The 19,328-nt window shown below is 36.4% G+C and overlaps 1 protein-coding gene across 2 annotated transcripts in view; it reads right to left on the reverse strand.

The window, feature by feature from the left end:
- Window positions 1–19,328, reverse strand: part of PCLO (piccolo presynaptic cytomatrix protein) — a 455,471-nt gene that overhangs the window by 88,243 nt on the left and 347,900 nt on the right. For both annotated transcript variants that reach the window (XM_066354350.1, XM_066354349.1), the window contains 3 exons: window positions 8,928–9,036; window positions 8,324–8,391; window positions 6,464–6,681 (listed from right to left, as the gene is read on the reverse strand). In XM_066354350.1, coding sequence (XP_066210447.1) covers window positions 6,464–6,681; window positions 8,324–8,391; window positions 8,928–9,036 — 395 coding nt within the window. The remainder of the gene's footprint in view (window positions 1–6,463; window positions 6,682–8,323; window positions 8,392–8,927; window positions 9,037–19,328) is intronic.

The following is a 19,328-nucleotide window of genomic DNA, read 5'->3' on the forward strand; positions in this document are numbered from 1 at the left end:
ACCACACAGGTGAGGCCCCATTCTATTTAAGTTCTAATTTCTTTAATTAAGTCCCTTATGTTAGTAAAGCCTTGAAAACAGGAATATGATCTAGTGAACTGATTCACACTGCTGAATAAATGACTGCTGACCTGTTTTATTTCAATGGAATATTTGTAGAACAGGAGAAATGTCCCTGACCCCAGATCTTGTAGTAGAATTTCAGGCGGTGTGGCATCAATAGAGGGAAATACTGACTAAAATGGGCCAGCTTAGAACCCTACAAATAAGGCTCTAATCTCCCTGCATGTACATATATTGATCTTGTTTTTATAATTAACTAGAAAAGGAAAGATCATTGATATTTTGTAGGATATACTTGTTCTGCCACTTTTTTCTTTAGATTTTTACCCTAGAAATGACAATAAAAAGAAGACAACTACATTCCAGGTCTTGTTCTGTGAAACAATAATAGAAAAAAAAAACTAACGTAATCATTGGCAAAGTTATGGGGTGTGTGTTAAATTTTCTACGCCATATATTCTTTATTCACTCAGCTCATTATAAGAATGGCCATTTATTAACACTGAAACTATGCTCTGACTACAAATAATAAAATGACCTTATCAAACAATTATATTTACTCAATAATTATTTTACTATTTAAATTTGAAGAAAAGAAAAAATCTAGATAAAGCAGGATCACACAAGATCCTGAAATTACTTATACCTCAATTAAAGATGGTGAGTTTCCTAAAACCAAATGTCCTTTATCTTAATAAGGAAAATTAGGGAATAACTGAGTAAAAAGTCAACAGTGAGAAAAAAGCAAAAGCAAACTGTGATTATTGGTAACCTATTTTGTTTTTATTCTTTTATTGAATTTATTGGGGTGAGATTATTCACAAAATCATATAGGTTTCAAGTGTACAACTGAATAAAACATCATCTGCACACTGCACTGTGCTCCCATGACCCCAAGCACTGTCTCTTCCCGTCCCCTCCCCTGACATGCTCACTTCCATCTACTCCCAAGCCCCTTTTCCCTCTGGCTATCACCACACTGTGTCTACGTAGTTATCGATCTTTTTGCTTAATCCCTTCACCTTCTTTTATCCAGCCCTGCAATACTCCTCCTCTGTGGCAGCTGTCACAGAGGACATGATCCATGCCTTTGTTTCTATTTTGTTTGCCAGTTTATTTTGTTCATTAGATTAAATATATAAGTGAGATAATGTATTATTTGTCTTTCTCTGACTGACTTATTTTACTTAGCATAATATTCTCCAGGTTTATCCATGCTGTTGCAAAAGGTAGGGGCTGGATGGGGGTGTGTGTGAAGGAATTGAGCAAAAAAGGACTCATAGACACAGACAGCAGTGTGGAGATTGCCCAGGGTCTGGCAGCCCAAGGAGGGGTGGAGGAGGGGACAGGGGTAATAGAGGGCAGTGAACGAAGAGCTGACTTGCGGAGAGGGTGGTGAACACACAGTATGCAGTATGGAGATATGTTGTGAAATGTGAGCCTGAGATCTGTAATTATGTTAACTAGTGTCACCTCAACAAATTCAATTTAAAAATGTAAGATTTTTGGTCCTGGCCGGTTGGCTCAGTGGTAGAGCATCGGCCGGGTGTGCGGGAGTCCCGGGTTTGATTCCCAGCCAGGGCACACAGGAGAAGCGCCCATCTGCTTCTCCACTCCTCCCCCTCTCCTTCCTCTCTGTCTCTCTCTTCCCCTCCTGCAGCCGAGGCTCCATTGGAGCAAGGTTGGTCCAGGCACTGAGGATGGCTCTATGGCCTCTGCCTCAGGCGCTAGAGTGGCTCTGGTTGCAACAGAGCGACACCCCAGGTGGGCAGAGCATCACCCCCTGGTGGGCATGCCGGGTGGACCCCGGTCGGGCACATGCGGGAGTCTGTCTGACTGCCTCCCCGCTTCCAACTTCAGAAAAATACAAAAAAAAAAAAAAAGTAAGATTTTTTTATTGCTGAGTAGTATTCCATTGTGTAAATGTACAGTACCACAACTTTTTTTTATTCACTCATCTACTGTTTCCAGATCTTGAGAATTGTAAATAATGCTGCAATGAAAATAAGAATATGTATAGTCTTTCAAATTAGTGGTTCAGTTTTCTTTAAATATATTCATAGAAGTGGGATTGCTGGGTCAAAAAGAAGTTCTCTTTTTAATTTTTTTGAGGAAACTCCACATTGTCTCCCACAGTAGCTACTCCTAAGAATACAGTACAAGGGTTCCTACTCCTCCACATCCTCACCAACACTTGTTGTTTGTTCCTTTATTGAATATAGCCATTCTGACAGGTGTGAGGTAATATGTCATTTTAGTTTTACTTTGCATCTCTCTGATGATAGTGATGTTGAACATTTAAAAAATGTCTTAAATGTTATCAACTGTGTTTTATTCTCGTATTTTTTATGGTTTTGTGACTTATATTTGAGTCTTTAATCCATTGTGAGTTTTTCTTCTGTGTTGAGTTTACTCTTATTCTTGTGAATGGTATAAATTGGTGATCGAGTTTCTCCCAACACCATTTATTGAAGAGACTGTCTTTATACTATTGTATGTTCTTGTCTCCTTTGTCAAATATTAATTGACAATAAAGGCATGGGTTTATTTCTGTGTTCTCAATTCTGTTCCATTGATCTATATGCCTATTCTTATGCCAATACCATGCTCTTCTGATTACTATGGCCATGTAGTATAGTTTGATATCAGGTAGTTTTATTTTTTTTAACAGTCATAGTTTATTTGGCAAGATCACATAAACCTAACTAGATTTAACACGGAGAATAATCATATGGACTATTATTAGTTGTTCAGGGATATGGCTGGGAACTCATAAAGATGCAGAGGGATATTTTAAATTATGGAAAGAAAAAGAACATTATCTGTTGGACACAGCCAAGCTATTAGTTATACAGGTAGTTACATGTCAAGATTAGAGACACTACTTTTTTTCCCACAGTGATGCCATATCTTAGTGAAGCTGGTCTTTGATCATTGTGGTAATAAAATATGTACTACAAGAAAATCAGAGAAATCAGCATGGAACAGAAAATGGAAGTGTTAGTGTCTAAGTCTGACTCCAGAGCCTAACAGGTTCACAGATCCCACTGATAGACTTTTTGTTATTAACAGTGAAATGAATATTTTTATTTCATCTTATGTGTATTTTTTAATGGTTACTAAGATGTTTAAATATGAATACTAATTAAATTATTTGGATCTAACTACTTAATAATTAAAGCTATTTTAGGTACATTCGGGCACCGTGGAAGAATTACTAGGAATGTTAAGTGTGCCACAACCAGCGAAGTTTGGAACATCAAGGACCTATATTGTTCATAAACCATTTAAAAACTAATAAGCACTTTCATTGAATTATTTCTTTATACTATGACTTGGAAAAAATTATTCATATGTTAAGATAAAATGAAGAAAGTTTGGTTATAATTTCAGAGACAATAGAGTTTAAGGCCTAAACAAACATTTTGAAGATAAATATTACATTGTTAGTTTAAGCAAGATAACTTAAAATAGTCTTAGATACATGGCTTATATAAATTAAAATGTATTTTCATATTTTACCTACATTTGTTCAGAAATAATCATTTATACTAGTGCATTAATAGATTGATAATTACTTATAATCTTTCAAAATGTTTAATAGATGATGTTCTAAACATGTAAATGTATAATTAAGCTAAACATAATTTAAATGTTTTAGTTTTAATACACTTCATTATATCAATTTTTTTAAGTGAGAGGAGGGGAGCTATCCTCAGCACCAGGGGCAACGCCCGAACCAATTGGGCCACTGGCTATGGGAGGGGAAGAGGGAAAGGAGGAGGGAGGAAGAAGCAAATGGTCACTTCTCTGGTGTGCCCTGACTGGGCATTGAGCCCAGGATGTCCATACACCATGCCGCTGTTCTATCCACTGAGCCACACACAGCAAGGGCCTATATGAATATTTTTAATTTACTATTTAGTCTCATACCTAATAAAAACACAAAAACATTTAAAACTGTAATTCTCTTAATTTGTTTATATAACATTCTTCATGTGTAATTAGATCAGCACTTCTCAAACATCAGAGTGATTCACACTCACTAGGGAACTTAAAGATGGAACCTTGCTTGGTCTAATCCTCGGAGTTTCTGATTCAGAAGGCCTAAGGTGGAATCAAGAATTTGCATTTTTAACAGTTCCTAGATGATGCTGATGCTGGTAGACTAGGAGCACACTTCAGGAACCACTGGTCTACAAAGTACACAAGTACAAGATTTGATCCATCTTTGTATCTTGGGTACTAAATACAACTCCTGATACTGAAATGATATCCAAAAATGTCTGGGGAATGAGTTGAAAACCCAAATTAATAGAGTACTTAGAAGGAAGGATAAAGATCTGTAGAGATCTTTCAGCATTATGCTTACTGTAATAATCTCCCAGTGAAAACCTTTGACCAGGCCCTTTAAGAATGAGCAGGATAGGATCCTAGGCAGAGGTGAAGCCAACATTTCAGGTAGCAAGGATACCTTCTAAACAGGCCAGTGATCCACTTAGATCACTGTGTCACAGATTGGTTAGTTGGAGGATAAAGAAGAAGGAAGAGAGATTAGTGAATGGAATTACCAATAATAAATGCCATAATGTTGATTTCTTTTTAAAAAAATGCTTTGCTAAAGGAAACTGGTAAGTTCAGAGAAAATAGAAAGTTATTAGAAAGTTACTAGAGACTTATTAGAAAATTAGAAATCTTGGGATTAAAATTCAGGAACTGATTAAACAATGGATGAAGAGAAAAGAAGCAATGATGCTCTGAAATTTTTACTTAATTTCTTGAGAGGATGGTGATGGCAATTTCTAAAATAAAAAATATCAGAATGACAGACTTGTTGAACTATAATGTGCCTTGGAAACTTTGCTGACAGTTCCTCATGTCTTTAGATTTTCTACATGGAAATATCGAGAGAGAAATTATCTGCTACATGGAGATGTTGAGAAAAGAAGTATCAGTCTAAATCAAGAGACATAAAGCCTCCATGAGGCAGCCCTTCATAATTAAAACAAAATTGCATGTTATAAAATATAATTGTGTTAAAATTTATTTTGAAATAGAGTTTAACTATTTTTTAATTAGTTGTCATAAAGCCTTAATCATCATAATGCCTTCCTATATTTAGGTTGGGATAAATCATTTTTGATGCAATGATTAAAATCATTCTACCTTTCTTGTTGGCTTCTAAATAAAAGAGTTTTGGTTGTATCTGCTATGTTTTCCTTTTTTTTTTTTTTTGTATTTTTCCGAAGTTAGAAGTGGGGAGGCAGATAGACTCCTGCACGTGCCTGACTGGGATCCACCCGGCATGCCCACCAGGGGGTGATGCTCTGTCCATCTGGGGCGTTGCTTGGCTGCAACCGGAGCCATTCTGGTGCCTGAGGCAGAGGCCATGGAGCCATCCTCAGTGCTCAGGCCAACTTTGCTCCAATGGAGCCTTGGCTGTGGGAGGGGAAGAGAGAGAGAGAGAGAGAGAGAGAGAGAGAGAGAGAGAGAAAGGAGAGGGGGAAGGGTGGAGAAGCAGATGGGCACTTCTCCTGTGTGCCCTGGCCGGCAATTGTCTGCTATGTTTTCATAATTAGTAAAAGAAACTTTTTTTCTGGAAGTCTAGTCAATTTAACCAAGGATAGCCTATCATTCACATACATCTCACCACATAAAGAAAACCTTTATGCATGTTTAATAAAATGTTTTTTCTAATATATTTACTGACCATGAGGAGAGTTTCTCCATTAACAAGCAAATCTGAGGGAAAATTACAAACTACATTTTCATCTAATTTTATAAGGTTAAACAATTCGGTCTGTGTTTCCTTTTAATTCCTCTGTAACTTTGCAATAATAATGTTAGATACATTTGTTTCAAATAAAGATTTGCATCAAGAGCAAATTTATTAGTATGGAATTAAGGATAAAATTGAACACCTATTTTTTTTTTTTGCTTTTTTCTTCTTTCTTTTTTGCTATTTTTTTTTGCTTTTTCCTTCTTTCTTTTTATCCTAAATTCTCTTTATCTGTGTTTGAATAACCTTTAAGTTACAAAATCTAATGTAATATATATCTTGAGTTTCTAAAAAGATGCAAAGCCAGTAGATGATATGCAGATTGGCTCAGATTTATGCAACAGAATCAAAGAAAAAACAACCAGGAAATATATAATAAGCATCAGACACATTTTCAAGTTCCTCATAATAATTGTTAAAATACTGTATGAGATGTAGAAGTATGTTATCTTGATACATCTTGAGTCAATTATATACTCTGAATGGCGAACTGGTGGTTTTGCTGCAATATATAATTAGGAAATGAGAAATCCTAAGAACACTGCAGGAATGACACTGTTTCCTAGTCTGTTATACACCAGGAACGGAAAGTCAGTCAGAGGTGGCATGGAGCACTCTCACCTTGCTGCTGCTGCTGTGCTTCTTCTTGCTCACTGAGGGTGACCCTGGCTGCCCAGGGCTGGGAACGGAACTGGATCCTGCTGACGTAGGACCCGAGTGAACGTGAGACCCTTTCTCGACGACAGAGGACAGAACCAGCGGTGACTGCTGCAGCGAAACCTTCTGGAGCTCTGCCGCCAGCTGCTTCGGGTCAACGCCTGGAGACCTGGCTTTGTCCACTGCAACAAAATGAAACAGCTTCACACCTTCCTTAACTGATAGGTGATTAATACCATGGAACTTACTTAAGTTCTAGATGGCAGTCAAAATATTATTTACACAATAAATTAAAAAAATAAACATTATTGTACCTTTATGTATCTATTTCTAAAAAAAGTCTAGAAAGCTCAAAAAAAAGGAATTCTGAGTTAACGAGGGAAATTGAGGTTCTTATTATGTCTTCAGAAAAATGTTTTTAATGTTTTCTGGGTTTATTTTTTTTTTTTGTATTTTTCTGAAGTGAGAAACGGGGAGGCAGAGAGACAGACTTCCACATGCACCCAACCAGGATCCACCAGGAATGCCCATCTGGGGCATTGCTCCATTGCAACCTGAGACATTCCAGTGCTTGAGCCATCCTCAGTACCCGACCACTGTTGCTCCAGTGGAGCCTTGGCTGCAGGAGGCGGAGAGAGACAGAGAGGAAGGAGGGGGGAGGGGTGGAGAAGCAGATGGGTGCTTCTCCTGTGTGCCCTGGCCGGGAATCGAACCCGGGACTTCTGCACGCCAGGCTGATACTCTAACACTGAGCCAACTGGCCAGGGCCTGTTTTTAATGTTTCACATAGTGAGTTGCATGAAGATATAATATTCTATTTTGTACAACTAGCTATTTATCTTTCTCTAAATCTTAAACATTTTTTTCTCTAAGGAGGAAATTTCAAACAGTATACTTACATTTATGGATATGTGAAAGTTTCTACAGGGCTTAGTCTGTTCTACTTAGTGTAGTAACCCAGACTCTCAGAATGCCAATTACAGCACAGAGTGCTTAATATATATTTGTTAAACCAAGGAATAAGTAATATTTTTATTCTTACATTGATCCAAATTTATAACCTATATTTGTTAGCTAAGACAGAGTTAAATCTCTTCATTGTGTAGTTATGTAATTAGATGTTTTTATTTATTATAAAAAGGCAATCAAAAAGTTCAGGAATGAGTATTCTAAAACCCAGTTATGGTAAAAGAATCAAGTAATATCTAAAAATTTTATAAGACCAAAAATAAATAGCTCCATGGATTACTTTGATGGCATGAATTCATTTTTAATGATTTAAAAGTGTGAACTCACAGCAAGAATTTCATATAGATTTTTTCAATGGGTCTAACATGCAAATGTGTGCTTCTATAGAATGCTAAAAATGTAGCAATGATTTTATTTACAACTACATAAATATATAAACATCTATCAATATAGCTTTATTTTTGCCTATATCTATGTATAGCTATATCTGCCTCACTAATTGCAGATGGTTCCTAACTTACAACAGATTGACCTAATGGTTTTTCAACTTTACAATGGTCCAAAAGTGATATGCATAATAAATTGCATGTAATATTTGACAATTTATTATAATATAGGTTTTTTAGATGATTTTGTCAAACTGTAGGCTCATGTAAATATTCTTAGCACATTTAAGGTAGGCCAGTTTGAGCTATGACGTTTGGTAAGTTAGGTATATTAAATGCATTTTTGACGTAATGATATTTTCAACTTCGGATGAGTTTATTGGGGCATACTCCCACTGTAAGTAGAACAGCATCTGTACTTCTGCATCTACACTTTTACTTCTAGTGAAAGCGGGTTGCTTTCACCTACCAGGTTTTGGTGGTTCATGAAGTTCCAGGTGCTGGGGATTTTCAGAATCTGATAGCATATTGAGGTCCCTAAAAATTAATACAAAAGATTAAGAAGGAAATTGAGGAAGCTTGAGACAAAAGGCCCTTCCCCCACCTGCCCTGAATATTGTTTTCAGTAGGTAAATGAGAAGTGGTTAATGATATAAAGCAATTACAAAGCATGCTCACCCTTCTAACCAAATATATATTTGCAATGCTGTTAAAAGTCAGCTCATAAAAATGATTATTTAAGGTGAAAACTTTATGGATTAAATGTCAGTTTATTTTGAAATAATATACACATCCATGAAATCTAAATGGGTTTAGATTTTCACTTAAATGAAGCATGTTTCAATAAAAGCATGAAAGGGGAGAGCTACTGACATTAATCAGAGACAAAATTATCTGAATTCTATGCTTTAGACTTGGGTTCTGAACACGAGAAATCTATATAACTTGTATTCACTTTATTTTCTAATTACAGGAAATCTTGCTGACTGGCAAAGGTTCCACCTTAACAATTTTAAATTAAAAGAGCCATGAATAGCCAAAAAATGGAAACAAAAAGATGGGGAAAAACTCACAGTCTTACACATATTTCTGCTTCCCCACTTTGCTGACTAATGATACTCTGTACTTCTTCATAAGTTTTAGAAGTTAAAGGAATTCCATTCCATTCCAATACTTGCATCCCTAAAAAGACAAAGTCAAGTATAACATAAAAAATGTGTGCTATTTCCAGTCTGGGTCCAGAGGGCACAGAAACACTGCTTTCCATTACAAACCAACTCAGCACACCATTTCAGAGAACACAAGGTCAAAGTGCTCCGGAACATTAATACCAAAACCACGTTTGATTTCATCAACTTACCTGAACACATAAACTGTTCTAGTAAAACATGCAAACTGTTGCTTTTGAAAATCTATTCCGTATTACCAAACACATGCACTTTGTTCACACTGCTATGAAGGACACATTATTGAATGCATACTGCTTAGACTAATTTTGTGTCAGATAAAAATATAATTACAACCACCAAGATAACTTGTTCATGGGGAACAAGCAACTCGAGAGTGTGAGTGTGAACTTTCATATTCTATTGTGAAGTAGGAGAAGAAAATCATTAGATTTTGTTGTGAAGCTCCCCTTAAGAAACTGTTATACCTTCAACTTAGCTCAGATAAACCAATTTTCATGTGTCTTTCTTCACTGCATGCAAGACATTCTAAAGCAGAAGAAGCGGAAATGCTACAGAGAGGGCAGCTTCATGGATGTGTGAGTCTGTGTAGTAAATAGTACAAGGCCCTTTGCTCAGAAGGTCCTATGTTTGGTTTAATGCTTTGCTGTTGCCAACCTGAAATTCTTAATAATGTTTGAACAAAGGGCTTTACAATTTCATTTGGCACTGGGTCCTGTAAATTATGTTCTGGCTACAGGGTTTTCATGTTTCTTCTCTATCTAAGAAAATAATTTTTATACAAAAAATAGTAACATTTAATATTTCAACATTTTATATTTAGTTTCTCTGGTCCATTTTATATGAGCCATCAAAATAATTTAGGGACAAATATTTGGCACAAATTAGATGGTTTTAACATGTGGCTATGTACGCTGGATAAAAATTAGGTAAGACCATCCAAAGTAATAGTGCCCAAATATTGGTGAATGCTACCAGCTTTACCTGATGAAAAAATCTGTGTATGCCATACTAGGCTATAATTAAAGAAAATAAATGCCTGTTAAAAATTATATTTTCAATGACCTTCATAGATGCCTATGCAGAATTACCCACCGCACAACACTGGTTTCAATAGGAAACTGTAAACATGGCATGATTGAGTCTTTAAAAGTTTTAATGATTTTGATATACATTGAAAAGCATGTTACCAGTTGCAAGCAAGGAAAATGCTTTTACTATAGTGAAATGGCAAAAGAAGTCCATAAAAATGCCCACAATAGCACAAACAAAACAGCTTTTCCATAACTTACTCCAAGAAAACTTTATCTTCAGATGGGCCTTAGGTTTATTTCAACAATCCCAGGCTGTTGTTCACATAAAATAAGAAAATTACATAAAAGACAGTGGTGATTCCACTAGAGAAAAATGTAGGACAGAGAGAGGGAAAACACACTGAAAGACACTGTTCCCCTTTTAGTCAGGAGCCAGCGTATTCTGATGAACAGATGGCTGAGTGGAAACAAACGCATGGTGTTCCAGTCCAGGAAACCGCACTGTCACTCTCTGCAGCTGTGGTTTCTATGAAAAGAAATAGCTGCATATCTTCAGGCTACTTTTTTGGATTTAGTAGTTGATTTTAAACATCTTAAAATCATGGGGCAAATTATAAAACATATTTATCCAGTGAAATGAAAAAATGCTTCTAGTCATAAAAAAGTAAAATTATTTAGACTAATAACACTGCTGAAAAAGTATGCAGACAAATAGGGTTTCGCCTGTTAGCCCTGTGATCATGAACTATAGGACCTGCTCTGTCCCCGCCGCACCGGCTAACGTTTCCATCACTCGGTTTCCCATCAGGTTGGTGCAGTACCATAGTTCCAACAGCATTTCCAGTTCTTTTATCCTTTCCTCGGTTCCAGTGGGGCGTATCAGACACGACAAGGAATGTGACTACTTGAACACAGTCATTTAAAACACCACCCCTGTGCATTGCTTCTCCAAATTACTACGAATCCAACAAAAACTACACAAAATAACCAAGTGAATACACAAGTAACTCCTTATGAATTCATGAGACATTTAGTAGTTGTGAGAATTAAGTATCATGTGACTTCAGACACAGTATTTTTGAAAAATGTTAATTTCTCTACAAACTATTTTAAAATGCATGCAAAAACTTGTTGAAATGATCATACTACAGGGAAGCTCATGAAAATAGTATTTTATCATTTAATTGATTTTAATGTAAGCATATTCAAACTTCAGAAAATTTTTTATTCTGACTGAAAAATAATTCCTGGAAGATACTATATACATAAATGGTTAAATCTACTATTTAGCAGAAAGGAAGTCAGGATCACATTTCTATAGGCACGTTGAAGGAAAATTAAGCTGAGCCCTGCCGGAAGATAAAATAATGTAGAAGGATTGTTCAGTGCCACAAATGATCAGGGCAATGCAAATCTAAATCACGTGATATATCATCTCACACCTGTTAGCATGACTGCTGTCAAAAACACAAAATATAATAGGTGTTGGTTAGGAGTTGCAGAAGTTGGAACTTCTATACTCTGTTCAATGCATTAACAGTGCATCCACTGTAAAAAAGAGCATGAAAGTTCTTAGAAATAAAAATAGAAGTACCACAGGACCGAGAAATCCCATTTTTGGGTATTGATCCCCTCAAAAAATTAAAATCAGGAACTTGAAGAGATAGCAGCACTCCCATGTTCATTATAGTGCTATACACAACAGACAAAATATAGAAGTCACCTAACTATCCATTGAGAGGTAAATAGATAAAGCAAATGTAGTTTATACATACAATGTAATATTATTAAGCTTTAAAAAGGACGCAATCTTGTAATATATAACTACACGAATGAACCTTGAAGATATTATGCTAAGTAAAATAATCCATTAACAGAAGGCCAAATATTGATTGCATGATTTCATTTATCTGAGGCATCTAGAATAGTCAAAATCAGAAGTAAAGAATAGAATATAGAATAATGGTTCCAGGGATGGAGGAGGGGGTCATAGTTTCTAATAAATTTGTACAAAATTTAAGTTATGCAAGACAACTAAGTTTTATTTATCTGATAAACAAGTTTGTGTCTATAAATAACATGGCATTGTACACTAAAAAATCTGTGAAGATTTTCAGAGCTCATGTTAAGAGTACTAATTACAATGGAAAAAAAGTAAAGAAAAAGAAAGAAAATAGGATGAATGAAAGGAACAGGAAGTGAAGCATCAGTTGTAGGGAAGTGATATCCCCAAACATGGTGTTAGGAGGTTGTAAAAAAAAGTGGTGTAGAGACATTAGAAAAGTTGACACTAGATTCTATGGCTTTCATCCTCAGCAGAACTATTCTCAAAAAACTTGGTCATAGTTAAGAGAGCCACCCACTCTCAAGAATTGTGCTGGCTCAGACATCGCTCCCTTAGTGTGTGGACCAATGCAGAGCCCAGCCCCCAGAGTTCTAGGACACGTAAGACCCTCACTGGGAACTCTCCCAGAAACATCAAATAAGGAATGCTTCCATTTCTCACCAGTACATGAAGGGGAGATTGGAACTGATTACCTTTGAGTTACAAGAAAAAAAAAGAAAAGTAATTCATTTTTGGCTCTCCAAGTATGGCTCTTGCAAATTCATGTTTTTTTTGAACAGTTAAGGTAAATATAATTAACCATGATTTGTCATTAAACTTGAGAAAGTTTATTATGTAAGGTTCTTTTGTAATCATTATGATCACTAAAATAATCTATATAGTATTTTCATCCAAAAATCCTGAAAGGATTAGTAGAAATGTCAAAGTCACTCTATGGCTATAGTTTATGTTGTTTAGAATCAGATATGTTATTTGAAACAGACTAAAACAGAATGTGCTGAATGAGAAGGAGAAGGAGGATGGGCAGATAAAGTTTTTTTTATCTTAAGAGAATGATATTATCTAATGATAGGTATGTAATATAATCATCTCATTTAAAGTAGATTGCAGTTCACAAATTTATAAGCTTTTCTTGTTTAAAAATTTCCCAATTTTGTTAAAATACCCAGAATAAATATTTTCTATTGACTTTCTAATAAATGATATTAACTGATTAATACCATCAAATCTGAAGAATACCACGAGCAGCTAACAGACTAATCTAATAATGCTTACATGATTATATTAGAGATTTATATTCAATTGAATGGGCACAGGAAGCTAGTATAATGACACAACTGTGCATGCAAAATGTTTGCCTTGACTGTTGCCTCCTCTGCTTTTAAGTATTCCCTAGTGAATCTTTAGCAGTTTTAACTTTACGTTCTTAACCTTTTTTGATATTCATGCATTCCATACTTTTCCTTTTTAATGTTATTTAAATGGATCCCACTACATAGACCATAAACTTTAACCTAAAATATTATCACTTTAATACTAGGAAAATCGTTACCTAATAAATATGGCAGCTATCTGCATTAATGGCAAAATCATCATCACCATCATCATTCCACTGAGCATATATAGGACAATATAAATCCATTTCATAAGATTAAATGACAATAAAAAATGTGCAGAACTTTGCCTTGATTACTGATGTGTACCATTAAATCATGTTTAAAATCAGACAAAAGAGAAATTATATTTCTGAAAAGAAAAGTTATAAAATATCCCAATCAAAATTAAGAGCAAAAGTAAAATTCAAATATATTCATATAAGAAAATGAAATGTTTATTTTGACAAAAATGGGGTTTGTTTGTTTTTTTTTCATTTTTCTGAAGCTGGAAACAGGGAGAGACAGTCAGACAGACTCCTGCATGCGCCCGACCGGGATCCACCTGGCACGCCCACCATGGGGCAATGCTCTGCCCACCAGGGGGCGATGCTCTGCCCATCCTGGGCGTCACCATGTTGTGACCAGAGCCACTCTAGCGCCTGAGGCAGAGGCCACAGAGCCATCCCCAGCGCCCGGGCCATTTTTGCTCCAATGGAGCCTTGGCTGCGGGAGGGGAAGAGAGAGACAGAGAGGAAAGCACGGCGGAGGGGTGGAGAAGCAAATGGGCGCTTCTCCTGTGTGCCCTGGCCGGGAATCGAACTCGGGTCCTCTGCACGCTAGGCCGACGCTCTACCGCTAGCCAACCAGCCAGGGCGGGTATATTTTTTTTTAGCAGAACCCAAGAGGTCATCACTAGGAATATTACAACTTGGTCAACTGTTGTGCATAAAAAGTTGTTTTTAAATTTTGCTTATTTTTGAGTCAGAGACACATATAATTATTATAGATGGTTTAATCAGTGTTAAAAGGGTAAACTAATGATGAATTCATTATCTGAAGAGTCAACTAGTATAAATAAGACAGGGATGTCATTTTTAAAAAGTCAATAACCATTTTATCATTCTGAGAGAAGTTATAAAATTTATTATGAAACAATATCTTTAAAATAAAATGAATTATGTGTTGTTACTTCACAAAAGTGCCAATATTCTATTTTTTTTACATCATAAGGAAGAATTAGCAAATAATTTACTTTGACTTGGTATTCAATAAATAATAAATATCAATTGATAATAGAATTTCATTTAAAAATTCTCAATCACTTTAAGTAACAGAATTTAACTTCAATAAATATATTATAGTGCATATAACATACTACAATAATTGATTTTTCCATTTGAAAAATCAGAACTAAGAAAAAAACAGTTAAGAGCAATATCTGCCAATTGCTATAGAATCATTTTCCCTTCAGTTCTCTAACATTCATGTCGGGAAATTATTTCCCCTACCTGATAAGCAACACTGTTATGACCATAAAAATAGTAGTATATTCTAGATGAATATTAAAGGGCTTTCATATGTATTTCATCTGATTGTGAGAAGTTCTTTTAATTAAAAGGAATAAAATTAAACCCATTTAACTTGTGTTAATAACACCAATATAAGACTTTTTTTAAAAAAGTTATCTTGTACTACACTTTTTCTCATTTTATCTTTTCAGCAATCCAGTAAAATAGGTAGGGTAAATGTAACTATCCTATTTTTTTTCTTCAGATCTGACACCTCAGCTTTAGAAATTATATTGGTGGTAGTTCAAAAAGCTATATATCTTAGTTTCTCATTTAAGTTCAGGAACATTGGCATTTTAATAGCTTTTATTATATTTAAGATACACAGACTATCTAATTATAAAATTCTGTCTACTCTTGTAAGTAATACCTTAGATTTAAGTATATAAGTATATAATCAGTATAAATAAATGTATTTAATTATGTTAAACTAACCACATCAAGTCTACAAATATTTAGTTCCATATTATATCAGTTATGATTTCTTTTATTATTATTATTTATTTTTATTCATTATAGAGAGGGGAGAGAGAGAGAGAGAGAGAGAAGGGGTGAGGAGCAGAAAGCATCAACTCCCATATGTGCCTTGACCAGGCAAGCCCAGGGTTTTGAACCGGCAACCTCAGCGTTTCCAGGTTGACACTTTATCCACTGAGCCACCACAGGTCAGGCTCAGTTATGATTTCTAACATGATCTCTCCTACCAAGGAGTAGGACCATCATGAACAAATGCTCACATAAGGCAAATAAGATCCCAATTTCCCTGTAAGAGAGAAGTCCAAACAGCCTCATGGGCAGAGAACTAACAAATGGGAGTGGGAATGGATGAAGATGAACAGAATGAGCTGGTGTACACTACAAAGGGCCTGATAGGTCACAATGAACTTGAGCTAAATTCATTTGATAATATAAGATATGAAAGGAAAGCTTTAGTGCATAAATCAAAGGAAAGGGTTAGAGTAATCAACTTGTTATTTCAATAACATTCTGCAGTTGATAGTAGGTATATAGCTTTTTTCCCTTTTGTCACTCCCACTTTCAGAAAGTTAGTGTAAGTCTCTTGCATGTTTCACTCTGTAATTTTGGGGGGTTATGTAGGGATTTAAGTTTTGGTTTTTTTTAAATGGTGGAGTGCCTTTTGGCTTAGTAAATTTGAATATTATGGATAGGAACAAATGAATGAAAATATTGAGGTCATTTCCACTGACCTAAAATTTAAAATATATGTATCAAATTTTATATATATATATATATATATATATATATATATATATATATATATATATGAGGTCCTCAAAAAAAAATAATAAATATATATATAATATAATCATTTATCCCCACATCGCCAGTTCTCACTTTGTACTGAACAGCCACACTTCATCCCTGGGTTATTTTATAGCTTGTTAACAGCTCTCTTTCCACCTTTTATTCCTCCACACTATTCTGATTACAGCAGAGTGATCCTATTCAAATGTCCCTCAGCTTGTGTCGGCCCAATGGCTTCTCGTCCCACATTAGTAGAAGCGGGAGTCCCTGCATCCTACCACACCCCGCCTGTCACTGCTCCGGCCAGCACTCCTGCAGTCCTTTCCTCGCACCTCGCTCAGTTCCGGCCACTCTGGCCTCCTTGGCTGTCTCGTTCCTTGCACACACTAGGCAAGTTCTTTCTCTAGACCTTGGCGCTTTTCATTCTTCTGCTTTTAAAACAGATAACGATTGGCTCACTCCTTCATTTCCTTGGGGACTTTACTCAATGTTGCCTTCTCAGTGAGGCCTTTCTTGAGTACCACATGTAAAACCCCACCCTCTGTGCTGTGACCAACCTCCTCATTAAACATATTTGTCACCCTAACATGTATTACCACTTAATATATGATATTTATAAATAGCTGTTCTTTTAAGCCTCACCTACTAGAATATATGGTCCATGCTATTTTCTTTTTTTTTTCTTTAAATTTTTATTAATTTTAATGGGGTGACATCAATAAATCACGGTACATATGTCCAAAGAAAACATGTGCAGGTTATCTTGTCATTCAGTTATGTTGCATACCCATCACCCAAAGTCAGATTGTCCTCCGTCACCTTCTATCTAGTTTTCTTTGTGCCCCTTCCCCTCCCCTCCCCCCTCCCTAACCACCACACTCTTGTCCATGTCTCTTAGTCTCGTTTTTATGTCCCACCTATGTATGGAATAATGCAGTTCTTGGTTTTTTCTGATTTATTTATTTCACTCTGTATAATGTTATCAAGATCCCACTATTTGTTGTAAATGATCCGATGTCATCATTTCTTATGGCTGAGTAGTATTCCATAGTATATATGTGCCACATCTTCTTTATCCAGTCATCTATTGAAGGGCTTTTTGGTTGTTTCCATGTCTTGGCCACTGTGAACAATGCTGCAATGAACATGGGGCTGCATGTGTCTTTATGTATCAATGTTTCTGAGTTTTGGGGGTATATACCCAGAAGAGGGATTGCTGGGTCATAAGGTAGTTCTATTTTCAGTTTTTTGAGGAACAACCATGCTTTCTTCATTTATGTCCTCTGTCCCCACAGGGCCCAGAGAGATTGCTCCATATAGCACATACTAGAAAATTACTGAAAGAATGGATCTGGGATAGCACCCAGCAAACTGAAGTGTGATAACTGACAGTAATAGGGCTCTAGGAAAGAGTAGAGAGTAAAAGATAATAAAACTAGACTAAGAGAAAATAAAAAATAAATCTTACTTTCTTTCACACTCTCAGTGTGACTTTGTGTATGTAAGGAAAGCCTTTAATCTGAATTTGCTGAGTGCTGAAGGGAAAACCTGCTTTTCCACAGAATGTTCTCTCTGCTTCAGCACTCAGCATGATATTGGGAACAGAGCAGTACTCCATAACTATGCTGAACTATCTTAAAAATTAGCAAATGGAATAAATGAAAGTCTGGAAGGAGCTAGTTTAGTCCTGCGCAGTTTGTTGTCCTGGGGAGTGCTTATAAATTGCCTGAAAGTTACTTGGAATCTCTGACCTGGGAAGAGGTATATGTGTAAGTACCACTCGCTATGTTTCTGGTTCTTAGATACACAGAACCAACCAATGTAGTCTGCATTTCTATATTTCTCTCACTGAAACTAAAATAAAGCAGACATAGCTAGGAAAAAAGAAAAAAAGAAAGAAAAGTCATTAAAAAGGGTTTTCTTTCCTTCAAGGTATTCTCCTAGATATTCAGGTTTATTTTATACTTCACTCATTTAAACTCTGATCAAACTTTTCTTCCCCAAAGAACACCTTCTACCCTCTGCATTTATAGGCTGCAGGCACCTTGAAAGCAAGACAGAATCCTTCATTCTATATCATTCTAGGATATACTGGCACAGAGGAGTTACTGAATAATTTTCTTGGTCCATTTGCATTCTTTACTACTTTCAGTATTCTTATACTCTCACCTCTACATAACAGTCCTCTTTCTGCACTGCGTGCTTGTCCCTCCCATCCTCCTTTCCAGGCCAGTGTGTACTGAACGCAGGAGCTTCTCAGCTCTGCGGGAGGACCTCAACAGCCAGTGTGTTACTGAACGCAGGAGCTTCTCAGCTCTGCGGGAGGACCTCAACAGCCAGTGTGTTACTGAACGCAGGAACTTCTCAGCTCTGCGGGAGGACCTCAACAGCCAGTGTGTTACTGAACGCAGGAGCTTCTCAGCTCTGCGGGAGGACCTCAACAGCCAGTGTGTACTGAACGCAGGAGCTGCTCAGCTCTGCGGGAGGACCTCAACAGCCAGTGTGTTACTGAACGCAGGAGCTGCTCAGCTCTGCGGGAGGACCTCAACAGCCAGTGTGTACTGAACGCAGGAGCTTCTCAGCTCTGCGGGAGGACCTCAACAGCCAGTGTGTACTGAACGCAGGAGCTTCTCAGCTCTGCGGGAGGACCTCAACAGCTCTTCCTAACAAGGACTGTCTAATACAGGGATGAGTTCAAGTTTTGTAAGGCCCAAAGCTTATGCAATTGTAACACAAAACCTAAAATTATGAATGCAAAATAAGATTCAAGTTAATATGAGTTTAAAGGACAAAGGAAATCACAATAAATTACAAATGTTAAAAATCTGGCAAGCACCGCAAATATCACCTTTTTCTTCGAACTTCCTGGAGCCTTGTAAGGGATCAGTATAATTGATGAAAGAGACCTGAGACTTAAGTTTTATTTGTGCCATGATCTATCTATTCTGATCTTATTTCTTCTTTTATGCCATAGAATTAACTTCATATTCTTAATTCTAGTGAACAGATTTCCATCATGTGACATGCCCAGCTTATTATGGTTCACATATACTCTCTCACTTCGGCCCTTCCAGACATTAACTATATGTTTCTTCTCAGGGTTCAGCCTCTTCCCACAACTCCATTGGGTGAAAGGCCTCCTGAGTATGTATTAAAGATGGGTCTTATGCAGGATCCCGTCCATTTAACACTTAAGT

This window comes from Saccopteryx leptura, chromosome 12, assembly GCF_036850995.1.
Source record: "Saccopteryx leptura isolate mSacLep1 chromosome 12, mSacLep1_pri_phased_curated, whole genome shotgun sequence".
Lineage (NCBI taxonomy): Eukaryota > Metazoa > Chordata > Mammalia > Chiroptera > Emballonuridae > Saccopteryx > Saccopteryx leptura.